This window comes from Episyrphus balteatus, chromosome 4 (assembly GCF_945859705.1).
Source record: "Episyrphus balteatus chromosome 4, idEpiBalt1.1, whole genome shotgun sequence".
In the NCBI taxonomy this organism is placed as follows: domain Eukaryota; kingdom Metazoa; phylum Arthropoda; class Insecta; order Diptera; family Syrphidae; genus Episyrphus; species Episyrphus balteatus.
Window position 1 is genome coordinate 48,510,440 of NC_079137.1, and position 16,854 is coordinate 48,527,293.

The 16,854-nt window shown below is 31.6% G+C and overlaps 2 protein-coding genes across 3 annotated transcripts; one reads left to right on the top strand and one right to left on the bottom strand.

Moving 5' to 3' along the window:
- Positions 1-200: 200 nt before the first annotated feature.
- On the bottom strand, positions 201-1,841 carry LOC129919471 (cytoplasmic dynein 1 intermediate chain-like). 2 transcript variants are annotated; one of them, XR_008773074.1, is made up of 5 exons: positions 1,514-1,841; positions 1,177-1,459; positions 714-1,121; positions 496-655; positions 201-434 (listed from the first exon to the last, which is right to left on the bottom strand). XR_008773074.1 is itself a non-coding variant. In XM_056000354.1 (2 exons), the coding sequence occupies exons 1-2, from the start codon at positions 672-674 to the stop codon at positions 290-292; spliced, it is 324 nt and encodes a 107-aa protein (XP_055856329.1). In that variant the 5' UTR covers positions 675-706; the 3' UTR covers positions 201-289. The 2 variants fall into 2 exon arrangements, 1 of the variants encoding a protein (XP_055856329.1); XM_056000354.1 differs by lacking the exons at positions 714-1,121; positions 1,177-1,459; positions 1,514-1,841 and having other exon boundaries at positions 496-706.
- Positions 1,842-2,580: 739 nt separating this feature from the next.
- LOC129919724 (uncharacterized) lies at positions 2,581-15,847 on the top strand. Its single transcript, XM_056000703.1, has 15 exons — positions 2,581-2,774; positions 2,837-2,966; positions 3,036-3,332; positions 3,405-3,738; positions 6,086-6,157; positions 6,217-7,150; positions 7,219-7,248; positions 7,316-7,474; positions 7,531-7,720; positions 7,779-7,907; positions 9,983-10,862; positions 10,928-11,061; positions 14,110-14,438; positions 14,499-14,866; positions 14,934-15,847. Exons 1-15 carry the CDS (start codon positions 2,695-2,697, stop codon positions 15,656-15,658), a joined length of 4,791 nt encoding a protein of 1,596 aa, XP_055856678.1. The 5' UTR covers positions 2,581-2,694; the 3' UTR covers positions 15,659-15,847.
- The last annotated feature ends 1,007 nt before the right edge of the window (positions 15,848-16,854 follow it).

Sequence of the window (16,854 nt, forward strand, 5' to 3'; positions counted from 1 at the left end):
GATTTATCTAACCAGTTTCCAATCCGATATGAAAATTAAATACAAATTTGTGCGCGCCTCACTGCATAATCTCAGAACTGTTCTTTTACATCGGACTTACAAAATGTTTCCATAAAAAATTCAACACATAACTTTGTATTAATTTTTAGAAATAAACAACATAGGTAATCAAAGAAAGAAATACTCAGCTTTTGACAAAATTCAAGGTAACTATATATTTATTTAACATTTTTTTTTTTATAAGTAGTTACTAATTTAAATATAAATATTTTTTTTCTTATTTTCATTATCATACAATCACAAAAACAATCACAGATGCTGAGGGCACTTCGGTATCCTGATTAAAATTCCATAAATCAAGGCGACCACTGCCGTCGACAGAAGCGAACAAGTCGGGGTGAATTATCTTCAAATGAATATAATGGTTAAGTGTTCTACAAGTAAATACAAAAAATGTTATACACATTGGTCGTTAGAGTAGATATTAAATTTCACCTAAGACTCCATAACTTAATTGTCCAATCAATGGACGATGTAAGTAACGAATCACCAAAATCTGGTGTAGATTGATTTGGATGAGTTGATATTCCCGTCACAGGACCCAAATGCTTCTCATAGACTTCAGACACACCCGACCGTATTCCATGTCGATAAGCTTGAGTAGAAACAACCATTTATTTATAAGCAAATGTAAAATCACAAAAAACTTTTACAATAATAAACACTGCCATCTTCACTACCCATAACCAGATTGTAAATCTCATTAGATAGAAAGGACATGCAAGTGATTGCCGTTGCTGCAATTTCAGTGTATCTTGCGGCCATCGGATGAGATCGATATTGTCTGCATTCTGTGTGCCAACCATTTGCAAACAGTACACTGGATGCGTATGTGAAGTTGCACTTAGAGGTGTCCTCTGGATGGGTGTGCGCTTTTACACTCGATTATCCCATAATACAATCTGACCGGAATACGTTCCACCGAGTATAATATTCTGATTGAATTTAGCAAAGCATGTTGACATAACGGCACTCTGACAATGGAATTCATCTTCGGGTGTTTGTTTTTTATATTTTGTGTTCCAGGCCATTACAATACTATCTTGTTCATTGGGACTCTCCTTAAAAAAGTAAGTGGGTTTAAGATAGAATCGTAGAAAAAATACAATTGCAAACCTCATTATTTGGATATGAAGCAACAACCAGTTTAGGAAAATGTGTTGACCAATCCATTGCAGTGATGCATCGATTTTTAGACCATCGGTCTTCGTAGAAAGCTCAATTCAATGGCAACCTGTGTCCTCTCATTGTTTGACTCTTCATTATCACCACCTCCAATATGTAGTCTGTGTAAATGTCGACATTCTCAAATAGAGCCCTTTCGATGACACGTCCAGCGCGTAAAAAAAACCTTTAAAAATCCTCCGACAAGATGATCATCTGTTTTTGTTCTTCCGTTCTGAAAGCACAAATGTTAATTGATGTAAAGAGAAGAGAGAAAAAATTCACTTACTCTATTTTTCTCTTCAGGTTTTTTTTTTGTGTTCAAGTGGTGTCATGGCTGATGCACCTTCCTTCCAGTGGACAAACTATGTGGTACAATTCCTGGTGGTAGTTTGGAATGGAAACCGTGGTCGATGTGTGGCAGCGATCTCTCTTCGTCATCTCCTTGGGCATCATAGGTAAAACAGGAACAATTCGATTTTTTTTGTTTGTTTTTTCTCTCATTTTTATTAGAGCTTTTTGTTTTATTAACTTTTAATTTTTTAAATAAAAAAGCAAAAGCAAACTTTTTGACAGACAGCTAATAAAGTTTGTTCGGTGCTGCCAAACTTTTACACGCATTTCAAAAATCTCGATGTCGTTTTTTTGCACAAAATCTATATAGATAAACAAAAAAACACACCTATTGTTAGAGATTGTTAGATTGTCAAACCACCAGCTAAATTTCTTTTGAGAATACTTTTATTTCCATTATTATAACGAAAAAAAATTGTTTTTTATTCAAAATAAATTATCTTTCATCAAAAAATTACAAAACTCTCTTTTTATTTTCATTTTTTCCGCTTATTTCAAAAGAAAAAAATTGTTTGTGTTTGTTTTGTAAACAAAACATTCACTTTGACACATCAACAATCTCATGAGTGTTCAACTCATATCATGGAGGTGAGTTGGAAATAGTTACGATTTTTAACTATTTGACACTTGAAAACGAGTTTAGGAACGATGTTCATCTGTCAAATAGTTACAAATCGTAACTATTTTGTAGTTTAGGAACGACAAAAGTTAACGATAGTTAACAATAGTTAACTATTGTTAGAAAAAGAACGCACCTCTGAGTTGGAAAAAGTAACAAAATGTAACTATTTGACACTTCAACACTGGATTTAGGAACGATGTTGTGACGTCACGATGTTACACTTTGTAACTTTTTTCTCATTTAAGAACGATGAAAGTTAACTATTGTTAACAATAGTTAACATCGTCGAATAAAAGAACGCATCACTGCTTTCGCCATTTTTTTTTTCATAACCATTTTGACATTTACTTACGTTACGTTGTTGTTTTCATGTAAAATCATGAGCCGTATTTTTTTTGTATGTTTCTGCTACAAAATTTAGCATTTATTTACAAAATTTAATATAAATAAATTTAAAATTATTATAAAAACATCTATTATATAAACAATTAATAATGCCTAGTAATTCTACAAATAAAAAACGTTCAACTTCCATCGATTCGACTCAAAAATGCCAACCCAAAGGAAGAAAAAGGTTTGCACTTTACTTTCTTTCTTTTCCTATTTTTCAAACAAAATTTATATATTTTTATTTAGAAAAAGATCTATATCCACCGACGAGGAAGATGTTGAATTAGATGAAAGTGCAACTGCAATAGAGAAAAAACTTCGAAGTGTTGCCAAAATGAATAATCTATCCCAGGTGGAGATGAAAAAATTGATCAAGGTAAAGAAGTTGTATACAAATACGAAAAACACTTGTTAACTAAATTTTGTGAAATATTTTGATTTTCAGAAATTAGTAGTCAATGATCACGTTTTGGCATTTATAACTCTCAAAGCTGAAGACGAGCTAGCTAGAGAGAAAGAAGAAGCTGAAAAATCACAAACTGCTGCAGTTATAGTCAAAGATATTGATCCATCAATTCCAAAACTAACTCGTGCCAAAGCTCGTGAATTGAATAAGCCACCAATGATAGCTTTGCCTTCATTGATGGAACCACAGACATCTGAAATTGCAACACTTATTCAGGAAGATTTGCATTCGGATGAAGAAGATGAAGAGTATACATTTAAAGAGGAAGATTTTGCTGTGAGTTATTTTAAACCCACTTTTTTTTTTAACCTTTTCTTTTATTCAAATCAAATTTCTACCCAATTCAAGTCTGATGAAGATCAAAATCTGACTTCATCGGATATGGAATCTCAGCCTCGAACTCCAATGACTCCACATCAATCTCAAGAATTGATGGAATCTCCACAGAAGTTTTCTGCTGATGGAGTTTTTAAGGTTCCTCGTGAGATTGAGGGAGAAACTGTTGGTGATGAAATAATCGCCACTCGAACTAGATCAAAATTTTGCCTTCAAAAGACGACAATTGAAGATCTTCAATCAGAATTTATTCCACCTGATGATCATCTGGATGTGACGGATACTGAAGTTTGTGGCAATGATCAAGAGTGGATGGAGTTTCTTAATACTTTTTCGAAACCTTTGAGTAAGTCACTAAACGACCAATTTCTTCACAGAGTCATAGCGTTAATATCGGTACTAGTCCTAAAGTTAGTACTTAAATCAATATCATCTCATTTCTTCACTCAAGAATTAAGCCCTAGGACTGTCAATTTAGTACCGAGTACTAGTTATTACTGTATACTAGCTAGCTCCTTAAAACCAGCTAGGACATGGATAGTAGGTAGGGTTCGAAATTTTACTTTTTTTTATTTTATACTCTGAAAAATTGACTTCTTAACCTTTCTAGAATATACTCACCAAATATGAGCTCTTTATATTAATAGGAAGGTCCTCTGCAATTTTTCATTTTTACATAAATCTTCTACTAAAAAAAATCATTTTTTTATAAATCGACTTTTTAGCAAATTTCTGTAGGTACATATTTTTGTGGGGAATTGAACGCTCTACAAAAAAGGCCTTAAACACTTTTTTTTTCGTTTATCTAATCGTTTAAAAGATATTTGGGGTTAAAAAATTGAGAAAATCTTTAAAAATTCGTTTATTTGTTCTTAATTTTGTAACAAATTGAAAAATTTATAATAATTAAACGAGCAAGACAGATTCATGTAGGAAAGAGATTTCTCCACAAAAAAAGGTCCTCTAAACTTTTTACATTAATCTAACCATTTGAAAGATATTCGAAGTCAAAGTTAAAAAAAAATTATAAAAAAAATTTTTACTTTTCAAAATTTTCTAATTCACTGAAAAGACATTAGGCGTGTTTTTTCTAATACCCAGTAGCTACTCTACTCTACTATTTGTTTTTATTTTTTTTTTTTGAATAAAATAAAAAAATGAGTAGCTACTGAGTTGTAAAAAAACACGCATATTATTATCAAATTCTTGTAGGGGCTTAAACGTTCTACAAAAATGTCCTTGGCATCAAATTGATTTCTTTAACCGTTTAGAAGATATTCTTTTCCAAATCCCAATACATACTGGTCTAAACGAAACTATTGAAATCAATGGGCATTAGAGTTTGGATAAGAATATCTTCTGATACCAACCGTTAGTGATTAGTTAGGAATCGGTATTAGTTAGGCACCCTAACGACATTAATCCTCGAATGAAAGCAATGGATATTATTTTTTTAAAGAGATATTTAATTTTTTTAAGCTCCGGTAACTTGAAATAATGCCAAACGAATAATCACAAAATCTCATGTTTGGTATTATTTTCAAAACGAAATTAGACCAATTTTGCCCTATTTCGGTATCCATTGTAAAAAAAAATTACGGTAATAACCCCAAATATTCGGCCCTATTCTGCTATTTGATTCACGTGAACTAGAAGATTCCTTTCCTTTATCACATGAAATTGGCTTTGAAATACTTCTAACTTTCGATAGCAAAGGGTTGTTTCTGTCTGTTTTAAAAATTCTAAAAAAAAAAATGTCTAAATTTAATTTTAACCGCCTATTAAACGCTTCTTATTTTAGACTTTTACATGAATCGCATAGAAGAATAGATTAATTAACACCTGTTGGTTAAAATCAAACCGGAATTATTAACATAAAAGTTCAAGCTAATTTTTTGATACCCCCCCCCCTCGAATTTTTTCTTTGTTTATAATTATCCTTCCGGCCCGATTTTAAAATCTGAATTGCATGTTAAATTAGTTTCGTAAATGTGTTTGAAAAAGGCTTCTGTTTACGTGCAGTTACGTGCTGTGCTGAAAGCCAAAGTCATGATAAAATAATGCGATTTGCACGAATTAATAACAAAAAGACATACAAAAAAGACTCCAAAAGGCTTAAAACTGCGTTTTCTAATATTTACTCTTTATTAAAACAAATTTATGTAAACTATGCGCAAACCATCGTGAGCTTAATATGGTTCTTCTACTTTAAATCCGGCAATTAGCTCTCCATCGTTAACTCACGCACTTGAATGTCTTTTTCTTAGTAACCTGATTTTCAGCCTTCTCGACATTTAGACAATCACCTTTTTCAATTGTCATGCATTTATTTTTCATTCGTGACTTAAGTTTCATCACAATTTTTGTTTATTTTTTCAATGATTAAGTATTTATTCCTTTTTGCATGTTTTTATTTAAATAAAAATTAGCTCAATTTTAAAATTAAATATTTCAAACTTTAAAATATTTTAAAAATCATAGTTAGACCAGTTTTAAAAGTTTTAGTTCTAAGCACTTTCTTGTGAACTTAAATCGGGTCCTATATTTGTGAAGAAATGCTAGGGTACTAACTTTTCCTTAAGACCGAGTACCAGTGCTACACCGGGCACTAAGCTAGGCTAGTACTTTTATGAAGAAATTGTCCGTTAAAAGGTTTATACAATACAATTTGTTCTATGGTGAAATTCTTTTAGATAACAGTTTTGTTGGAGATGATGATGATCCAGTCAATGATCCTGAATATGTAGCAGCTGAGAAAGTTCCATGTAAGTTTATAACTTTATTTTATTATATCTCAGTTAAGAATTTTTCATTTACTTCTCAGTTGATGCTGAAGAACTTCGAGATGTGAACATTTCGAAAAAAGAACTCACAGAGCTGGTAGCAGAACTCTTCGAAGGTCTTTTAAATGAAGGTGTTTGCATGGAAAGTATTGAACTTGAGACTCCTAAAAAATTTATAGAAAATAATAAATCGGCATCATCTAAGGAAGAATCCCCAAATATTTCTATGAATGAAACCAATCATCATTTAAGTCTAGTAAACACAACCCAGCCACAAAGTGCGCACAATGCAACAATCCCAGCTTCATCAAACTTTACCCAGTTGCAAGAATTTTCTTTTCAACCGGGTGTCATGTCTACGCCTCAAGGACCTCCAATCAGACCACGCACAATAAATAATGAACTTTTTATCAAAACACGTGATGATGAAATTGAAATAGCTTGTCCCGAATTTACCTATCCAACTGTCCCACCACCAATTCCTGTTCAAAATTCATTCGAAATATCTTACACTGATCCAACAGGTACAGCAGAAAATCGTGTTGTTTTTATTCCCAAAACAGAAGCATTAGTATCCGAAGTTATTAATCCTTGGCACCGTAATAGATATGTTCCCACCCAACGACTCATCAAAGATGAATATGTACAAAAATTTGAAAAACTGAAACACATGAAAGCCCCGGAGGAACATTTGACAAACGAGCCTACTGGATTTACCAATCAGCAGTATCACATTATGCAACAACAGCTGCAAATTCATGTACAATTTTGTGTGCAGAACTTTTTTCAAACGTATTCTCATCCAGATTTGTGGAAGTGTGCAGCGCAACAGAAACAAATGCTTAAAGAATTAGAAGCAAAGGGAGAAGAGAATGCCACATTTAATGTGTGGAATTTGAAGCCGGCATTAGAATTGGTAGAAGAATGGGAAAAGGAACTAAATGAAGATACAGAGGAGAATTCTCAGTTAATGAAGTGAGTGCAATAGGTTTATGTCTTGTTTCGCATCAAATTAAAACTTATTTTAATTTCATTTTATTTAGGTTTATTTATAGAGAATTGCGACGGACACCGTAAGTTTTTTCAAAATTATATAAATACAAGGTAAATACTAATAAAATATATTCTTTTTTTTTTCAGAGTACGATCACGAACAAACTATCAAGTTTCTCGATTTTCTCCTCGTATCATGAAGAAATTGCTTTCTAGTCGTGCAATAATGTATCCAAGTTATTTACCTAAAATACCTTTCGCTAGCCAACGAATAAGTTTTCAATGCTTTGCACCTGCTGAATCGATGTGAGTTAATTTTTTTTTGTCTTGTTTCCTTAAAACATATCTAATTAAATCTTCAGCTTGATTGCAATGGGTTTGGAAAGATATTTAAATGACGCTTTGGTATCAAAACGAACATATCGTCGTGAAACAGCAATGTCAATTGTTTGTCAGCGTATTTGCAACACCTTGATCTATGGAAAGAAGTTTAGACGCTTGCGAGATCATATAAGTTATTTGAGAAAATCAGACACGTATAATCCCGTTAAGGTTTGTATTTCTATTTCTTGAAAATAGAAATATAAATATATTTGATTATTATCTTCAGTATTATTTTGAACATCAAAAAGCACCACCAGTTGAACATAATCTAATATGGATAGACTTTTCAAATGTATTGCCGCCAAATCAGAGAATAGCTGAATTGCCTTTGGTATGGCAGGACTTTCTTCATGTGGTAAGTTTTAAAATATTGATTATACCTTTTTATTATGCATTCAGTTAAAAAAAAATACATTTTATTTTTTTTTTTTTTTTTGATTTTCGAAAAACATCCAAGAGGTACCCCTTGCCAAAAAAAATTCATTTTCAAAAATTTCCTCTAAATCCATTGAGTGAGACATCAAAAGAAAAGTCTCTTTAAGCTCAATTCATAACTGAAAACTAAAAGTTTCTTGAAGGTCTGGTTTCTGAGATATTTCCATGCAAACATTCTTTTTTTTTTACGAAGGCGATATCTTTTTACCAAAGTCCCAAAATTGATTTTTAATTGAAAACATGATTTTATAATCAACAGGCCTATACATTCAGGTTAATTTTTTTTTTTTTGAATTTTCGAAAAATAAAATGCATTTTCAAAAATGTCCTCCAAATCATTCGAGTGAGACATCAAAAGAAAGTTCACTTTAAGCTCTATTTATAACTCAAAACAAAAATTTTCTCAGAGATGTAGTTGGTGAGTTATTTGCATCCAAAAATTTTTTTTGTTTCATTTTTTTTTTCATAGAAAATATACACATTTTTTATATTTGTATCCTTTGTATTTTCTTAGGCTTAGAGTTTTAATTTTATGGAATATGATTTTTACAAAATCCTATTTATGTGTATGTCAAGGAGATCGCTTAAGATGTTTTGCCTGGGGGGATAACTGATCCATTTTCTTACAAGTAATGATAATGATAGTAGGGGTTATTTATAAATTTCAATGGAACTGAATTTAAATGTAAACGGCAAAGATTCGGAATGAACAAGTTCCAAATTCCAAGAGCACTTAAGTTGGTCTTTCAGCATATTATTTCGTTTGGACCATACATTTTGGGACACCTTGTGTATATTAGCTGAGTTCCTTTGGGCTCCAGTATCTACTCCAAAGAGTTGAATGCAAAGAAGTACTACGCAGCAGGGTTGTAAAAATATCAATTGTGCCCTTAATTATGAAAGTGGACTATGTCACTCCTAAAAATGCCATTACATCTAGCCTATAAATAATTATTATTTAAGGGGTAAAGTTTATTTGAAATCGAAATTGCAGTAAATAAACTTCTTTATTGTTCCTCCAGTGATTTCATAAAAGAAATATAATAAAATCGTTATAAGAAAATTATTATTTTGTAAGTTTTTCTTTAAACAATGCAAAAAGTGACTTAGTCCGCTTTCATAATCATGGGCACAATTAAAAAAAATGCATTTGAAATTAAAAAAAAAATATTTATTGCAAATAAAAAAAAAATTGCATTGAAAAAAAAATATTTATTGCAATTGAAAAATATTTGCATTAAAAAAAAATTTATTGCAACTGAAAAATATTTTTCATTAAAAAAAAAAATGTCATTGCAAAATGAAAAAAAATATTTTGCATTGCAAAAAAAAAATTAATTTAAAAATATTTTTCTTTGCAATAAAAATTTTATTTTAAATGCAATTTTTTTCATTTGCAATCATTTTTTTTTAATGCAAAATATTTGTAGTTGCAATACCTAAATATTTTCAGTTGCAATAAAAATTTTAATTTTCAATGCAAATTTTTTTATTTGCAACAGATATTTTTTTTTTAAATTTGTAATAGATAGCAAATGCATTAAAAATAAAATGATTTTTTACAACCCTGCTTAACAGTAGATACTGGATCCCAAAAGAACACAGCCTTTAAAACCATAAAGAAAGTTCATTCAATAAATTTGCAAAAAAAATGAAATGCACTAAAAATAGTAAAATTCAATAATTTTGAATGTAGAAAATCTACTCGCCAAAAAAAAATTCCAATTTTGAAGTTCTCCTCAGTGGTCAATGGAAATTGAAAATGATCAAATACATTTCTACTATAATCGTGCCCTTAAAAAAAAGTTTGCAAAAAACACTATTGTGAATTGGTCATGTTTGTTATGACATAAATGACATTTTCCCATGACATTTCATTACATATTTTAAAAATTCACCCAGAAGAGAGAAAAATTAAACAAAAAATCAAATAAAATTTGCATTTTAACAAAATAAAAATTAAACAATTTAATTGAATAAATATATTTTTCACAGCTTAATGCAGGTGGCATTATAAACAATACTTATCCCGAAAATAACATTAGTTACGTCAAAGAAATAACAGGAGAACAAATCGATTTCCCATCGACCAAATTTTCAAACAGGTCTGTAAAATGGTCCCAGAAACAACCAAAAGTCGAAAAAGAAAATGAAACTCCTTCTGTGACGATAAATATAAATTATATGTTTGGTCAAGCTCCAGAAATATTTCCAGTTTTTAATGAAAGCCATCAAATTGCCAATAACTTATTGCCATTGCCTGAAAATCCACCCGAAACTAACATTTCTCTTTGTCAATCGCCACTGAAAAACACTACAAACACATCGACTACCACAACTCCAGAACGACAAAAGAAACTTACTGATTACTTTGCAATAAAAGCAAAGGAAAACATCAATAAATCCCTTGAAGACAGTCGAGACAAATCATCTCGAACAAAAACAACAACAAAACGAAACAAATCTAGATTTAGTTTGAAAACAAAATATTCTAGTTGTTACTTTAGCAAAAAGCTTCAATTAACTGCAAAGAAATTTCGCTCAGCAAAGAATCTACAAAAACGATATGAAAATCTTTTGTCAGTCTACAGACTGAATTTGGAAAACGAATTTCTTAGCTATAAGCATCGTGGGCTTCGATCTATCTTTCGTAATTGTAAGGCACTTGAGTTGTATACGAATTTGTTGAGAGATTTAAAGATGAATTGTAAAAAGGCTAAACCGTCTGATGAGATGGGAGGAGTTGGCAATGGTAAACGAAAAGCAACTGAAGAGCAAGAAGTTCCGAAAAGTCGCAAGGCCAATAGGCAAGAGGAAAATTTGAGACACATGTTGTTGCCAGATAGTGCAGAAGATGCCAATCGAAAAGATGCAAGTGAGTATTTTTTTTTGTTTTACTTAAATTGAAATGGTAATCATTTTTTTGTTTCTCTTTTACAGTTTATGCATTTAATTTTTATGAGAAGGTCGAGGAAGTACTTAAGCAATCCAAAAGGCCAGAAGACTGCAAGAAATTCAATTACATTTTGAGATCGTTTAATCCAAAGAAGGATAAAGTTTCTGAACTGTATTATGTAAGTATGAGATTTCTTTAAAGTATTTCTAACAAAAAAAAAAGAAAAAAAAAGCTGTTGCTTTGGACAGGAAACAAAAGACTGACAAATTTCCATTTCCATTTAAAAGTCTAGGTTCGAATCGGCTTATAAGACATAATTGCATAATATTTTCATGTGTTTTTGTTTGTCGAGTTTTATTTTACTTGTGTTGGATGTAGTTTAGAAACGTCGAACAAGCCTCGTATACGGACGGATTTAATGAAAAATGACGACCCTAGCAAACGAAATACGGACAATAAGTTTCGGATCTGCACGTGTTATAGACCACGTGCAGCCGAACAATTATCCGCGGCCCTGCTATCAGACAGATATAACTGCAATGCAAGACATTAGATAGGAAAGCCCGTGGAATAGAAAATCGAAGACCCATGACATCTACTACAGCGACTGCTATCGCCAACAGCGCACATTTGGATGCGAATTTTCGTTGAAGACGGGCTCATGCAGAATGTTGTATCGATGAACCCCGGCTGCTCCCACAACAAACTTGACTCATTCTCTTCTTCTGCCTGTTAGTAGTTTGTAATAGATTGCAATTTCATTTTAACCAATTCATTCATAAACAACGAATAGCTTAAATGTATCATAGATACAAAATTCTACTACATCTTATTTTGAAAGAAATATCCTAAACGTGAACACTAAAAAAGGAATTTTAAAAATTCAATCATTAAATAGGGTAAATATGGGTAAAATGATAGGGTTTAAAAAAATGTTATTTTCTAAATGGTAAGTTGTAGAGAGTTCAATTTTGTTTAAACCGATAAATAATTTTATTAGAAAAAGGAAGAGGGTTTATAAAAAAAGTAAGGGGAGACCTTCGACAAAGTGGTAGAAGAAATAGGTAGAGAAATTACAGAAACTTGAGTTATAGCAATGGAAAGATAATGGAAACAAATTAGGGGCTTGATCCGGATTTTTTTCTAGGGCCCTAATTTTGAAAATATGAATTTTTGAAAAACACCTAATTTTTTTGGGTGAGTGGTTTTTATTTTTGGAAAATTACAAAAAATTACAGGACAGGATAGGTGAAATTAATTAAAATAATTTTTTTTTCGAATAACGCCAAAAGCAATTTTTTTGACCGAATTATTTTTACCGTTTTTATCCGTTTTTTATTTATATCTTTTTTATTTTAATAGATAGATTAAATTGATAAAAAAGGTAGATAGCAGGCAGGACATTATTTGTGCAATATTTCAGTTATTTTTTATACTCGCATTTCTGAGATAACAGTAAAAGATGGTATTTTTTTTTAAACATAATGTGTTTTTAGATAGAGCATTTACACTTTATTCTGCAAAGAGATAATTTATAACCTTGCATTTGATTTATCATACATAACCGTTTATGTTCTACAAGCAGCACAATCATAAGTAATGTCTTTGCGTGAAAGAAATGGCCGGCCTTAATAGGGTGGATTTGTACCTGAAAGAGAAGACAAAATTGTTTGTGCTAATTTTTAGTTAAGCATCAAATTAGAAATAATAATAATCCATACTACAAATGGACAAAAGTTTAACGATGACACTTTACGGCGCTTTTTTGTTATTGTCCAAGAATTAAAAAAAAATATTTTTAAACTTAAAAAAATGTGTTTCAATAATAACACTGGTCGACAAAAAACAAAAAAAGTCGGGAGCAAGAACTCTGTAAGGTGATTTTAATAAACTTGAGTGTGCTGAATTCAAAACTGTTTACAGATTTATTCCATCACGGCTAGTTTTTCAGCTCTTTTCATCACAATTTTATAAATCCCAAAAACTAATTTTGAATGAATGTTTTATGACCTTTGATCTAAAAATATTATTTTTCCGTAATATTTTGCATTATTTGATCCGAATCAGGGCCCCTGTTCTGTAAGTTTATCACTGGCGATAAACGTTTTTCAACGTCTCTAAAATCCATTTTCTTCCATAAATAAAGCAAATTTTTTTTTCAAATTCAGAATTTATGAATTGAGAAATTATGATTTTGAACAAAATTTCTTTTATTTTGATAAGATAAAATGCATTTTAAAGTCATTCAAATATTTTATCGCCCGTGATAAAAGTTACAGAACATGGGCACAGGAGTCGAAAACTGGAATTTACTTCAAATCTAATAAATTAAAAGTTACCTTAACCACCAAGATTTTGAGATATCATACATTTCTATACCAAATATCTTTAAGAAAAAAATAATTTTGAAAAAAATATACATATTTAAGACAGTAAAATATGGCTTTTGGAGATTACATAAGTGGTTTTGCGAAAAAAAATTAACGGTGATGAAATTCAACGCCAAAATTACCAAAAACGCGTTTCTGACCTGTTAATATTTAAATATTTCGAAAACCTGACGTGATAGTGATATTTTGACTTTGGATTCGGAATCAAAAGTCCTTTAGAAAATTATGGTTTGGTTCAAGCACCATTTTCGTTGCCGACCAGTGTAATTAGTTAATAGTAATAGAATCTGCCTTTTTTTTTTTACAAATAACAAATGGAATGTAAAAATAAATACCAATAGCATTTTCCGACATTTTTTTTTTCAACTTACTCACTTTTATAAATACTTGTCAACTCGCGAACTGTAAAAAAGTGAGTGAGCAAATCTTGAATGATTAGAAAGAGATGCTTCCCATGAAAATATTTTTTGTTTTTTGTTATTTCAGCCTTACGGTATTTTTTTTTTTTTTTGTAAGGAAAACAACTTTATTTTCTTAAGTATGGTGAATAATTAAGGTGGACGTCTACAACCAAGCAGTATATTGCTATAGAATGTTTAATTTAAGGCCTTAGTCACTGCAGCGTGTTCCAGCTGATATTTTTAGCGATTTAAGAAGTTTTTCTTGACTAAGAGAAAACGTGACATCAACTTCTTACTTCCGCTATCTTTGCAGAATAAAGTAGGTCATCCTGGTGTTAATCTGTTCATTCTTCAAAAAAAATGTACACTTAATTTTGTCATCAACATCAATTTCGAATTTCCCATTAAAACAATTTTTTTTTTGTTTCTTTTCAGAAATTAGAAAAACTCTTTGTCCCAGATCATCCAGAACTCGCGCATGTATTCCTTACCTTTCTCTTGCCCCATGAAGCAGCTGCAATTGGCAAATTCTTTGAGCATTTTATGTACACAAATGCTGGAACGTTTTTCAGCAAATTAAATGTTTACTTTAACAAGCAACCAGCACAAATAAGAAAAATCTATGCTTGCATAAGTGAATTATCTAACGATCCCGATGTTAATGTTGAAAAGATGAAATCAAAGATTTTTCCACTTCTCAAGGGAAATACATTTCTTATTGATTGGTTTACTCAACTATTCTCATCAGAACCACCTCCAGATAGGTAATAAAATAAATCAAAATTATGAAAAATCTCTTTTATGTAAATGTTTTTTCTTTTAAGTCTTTACAGTTCAGCAGAAAACACCAATATGAAAGAAGTTGTTTCGAATCAAGCTGGCGATTATATCGAAACACTTCATCCAAATGATCTTCTTGATTCTCCCACAGAATCACAAACATGCCAACTCAGGTACATAAATGGAAGAATATTCTATGGAACAAAAATTCCATTGCCTGCTAAGCTATCGTTTATTGCGAAAAGCTATCAAGCCGATGAGCTAAATGAATCACTTGAAGATGAAAAACATACACCGACTGAAAGTGGTTGTGTTCATGGTATTCGGGAATATGGAGAGAAAAGACTTTCTGCATCAATAAACGATTGCAGTAGTGATGATAATGAAAAATCCGAAGAGGAGGATTTTAAAGGTACCTATCCTTAAAACGGAAAATTATTTATTCTATATTTTTTTCAATTTAAATATTTTTTTCTTAGCTATCTTGAATGACATAAATGAAAACGAACAATTTGAGATTTGTGATGATGTTACGCTGCGCGCTCATGCAATACGTCTCAATCCCTCTTATTATTCGAATGATTCTTTCAATACCTCCATAAACAATCTGCCAAGTAGTTGTCATCGTCCACTAAAGTTGACATCATCATCAATCGAAGATGGAAAAGGGTCTCCGCGAAAAATATACAAGGCAAGTCCATCATCAACAATTACAAGTGGTGTGGCAGCATTTAAAGAAAGACGCAAATCTCCAAAGAAAAATTTGGTAAAATCTCCTATTGCAGCATGCAAACGACCGGCTACTGATACGCCCTCTACCAAGTCTAATGCCATAGCCACAGCAAAGAAACTTAAGAATCTCATCGAAGAAGAATCTATTTCCGATCCTGATGGAGCAAAGAAAAAGTTGCTTCCAAAAAGAAAAGAAGATGATTCTAAAGCAAATGAAGATTCACAAATTCAGGCGACAAAAGATGATATTAGACTGTCGCCAAAGAAAGAATTTATAAAACTTGAAGTTGTTACACAACCTTGGACACGTGATGAGGACAAGGTGATTCTTGAAGAAATTAAATCAGGATTCAAGGATCAGTTGTTGTATGAAAGAATTAATTCAAAAATAATTAATCGAAGTTTGTTAGAAATTGAGGAACGACATAAGTTTTTAATGGATTTTCTTTCAAAGTTGCAAAGTAGTAAATAGATTAACAAAACGTTACTTTAAAAAAAGTATTCATACATATATCCATACAAATTTATATTTTTTTGTTTATAACAAATATTATTTACTCGTAAGGCTGTAGATTTATGTTATTTATATTCATATGAAGTTAATTTTAATACAAAGATCTTTTAATTCATTCACATCATTAAATTTAAAAAAAGAAAGTGTTTTGTGTTTTTTACAAGAAAAAGATTGCAACGCCATCAAAGAATTTTAAAGCAGCAGGCCACGTTTTGGTTGAAATTAGGTCAGTGCTCTCTTAAATAAAGATGAAAATGGTCTCAAAGTAGACTACAAACATTCTTCACAGGTAGCGACAGTTTTGTAGTGGGCTTTTAAATAAGCAGTTTCCCAGGATAAACTTTCCAACACTCGAACCTAATTTAGAAGAATTACCCAACCTTACCTTACTCCTAGAAAGGAAAAGCGATTGATCCAGACGAAAACCCTCTAAGTTCTGGAACAAAAGGAAACATCGGGTTCAAATGGCTAACGACACGATTCTAAACTTCCAGCTCATCGGCAATGACCAAATTAATGGAGAGAAAATTAACTCGTCCCAATCAACAATGGGGAAGGGGGACACACGAAACTCCAATAACTACCGTATTTAGCTGATGTCACACAACATGAAGATCGTTGAACAGATATTATATGGCCGACTTCGAAAAATAATACGGCTCTCTGATGAATAATAGTACGGTTTTGTAAATCAACCAGTCGATACCGCATTATTTGCGAAAAAGAGAGAATATTTATGCAAAATGAAATCTTGAGAACCCAGGTCAAAAAGCGGTAGAATACGACGTTCCAAAAACGTTTCCTAAGGTCAACCCAGCGAAGCCCATATGTGGAGCCTTAATGTGATGTGGGGAGTTGTGATCCCATCCGAGGTAATGAATGCCGTCGATAATGGAGAAGAGGCGCTGAATTTGTTTCAATTTTATAACGTACACAGTCAATTGAGCAGCAAAGCCCTCTTACGAGCATATAAAGTGTCCATATACAAGTCTCTTTTAGTGAAGGTATAGTGCAGTCATGGACCCTGACCCTGACGAAATGTTCAGTTCGGAGATATCAATGAAACACTGGAAAGTGGGGTATCCAACACATCATCAATTGAGGTTAGTCAAAACAAGCAAAATTAGCCAGAATATGTGGAATTAGAGAAGGAT

Excerpts from the sequence above, each read along its gene's own strand:
- LOC129919471 (XM_056000354.1), bottom strand. The coding sequence starts at position 674 with ATGGTTGTTTCTACTCAAGCTTATCGACATGGAATACGGTCGGGTGTG. Across the intron at positions 435-495 it reads ATTAAGTTATGGAGTCTTAG|AACACTTAACCATTATATTC; the intron begins GTGAAATTTAAT and ends ATTTACTTGTAG.
- LOC129919724 (XM_056000703.1), top strand. The coding sequence starts at position 2,695 with ATGCCTAGTAATTCTACAAATAAAAAACGTTCAACTTCCATCGATTCG. Across the intron at positions 7,249-7,315 it reads AGAGAATTGCGACGGACACC|AGTACGATCACGAACAAACT; the intron begins GTAAGTTTTTTC and ends TTTTTTTTTCAG. Across the intron at positions 10,863-10,927 it reads TGCCAATCGAAAAGATGCAA|TTTATGCATTTAATTTTTAT; the intron begins GTGAGTATTTTT and ends TCTCTTTTACAG.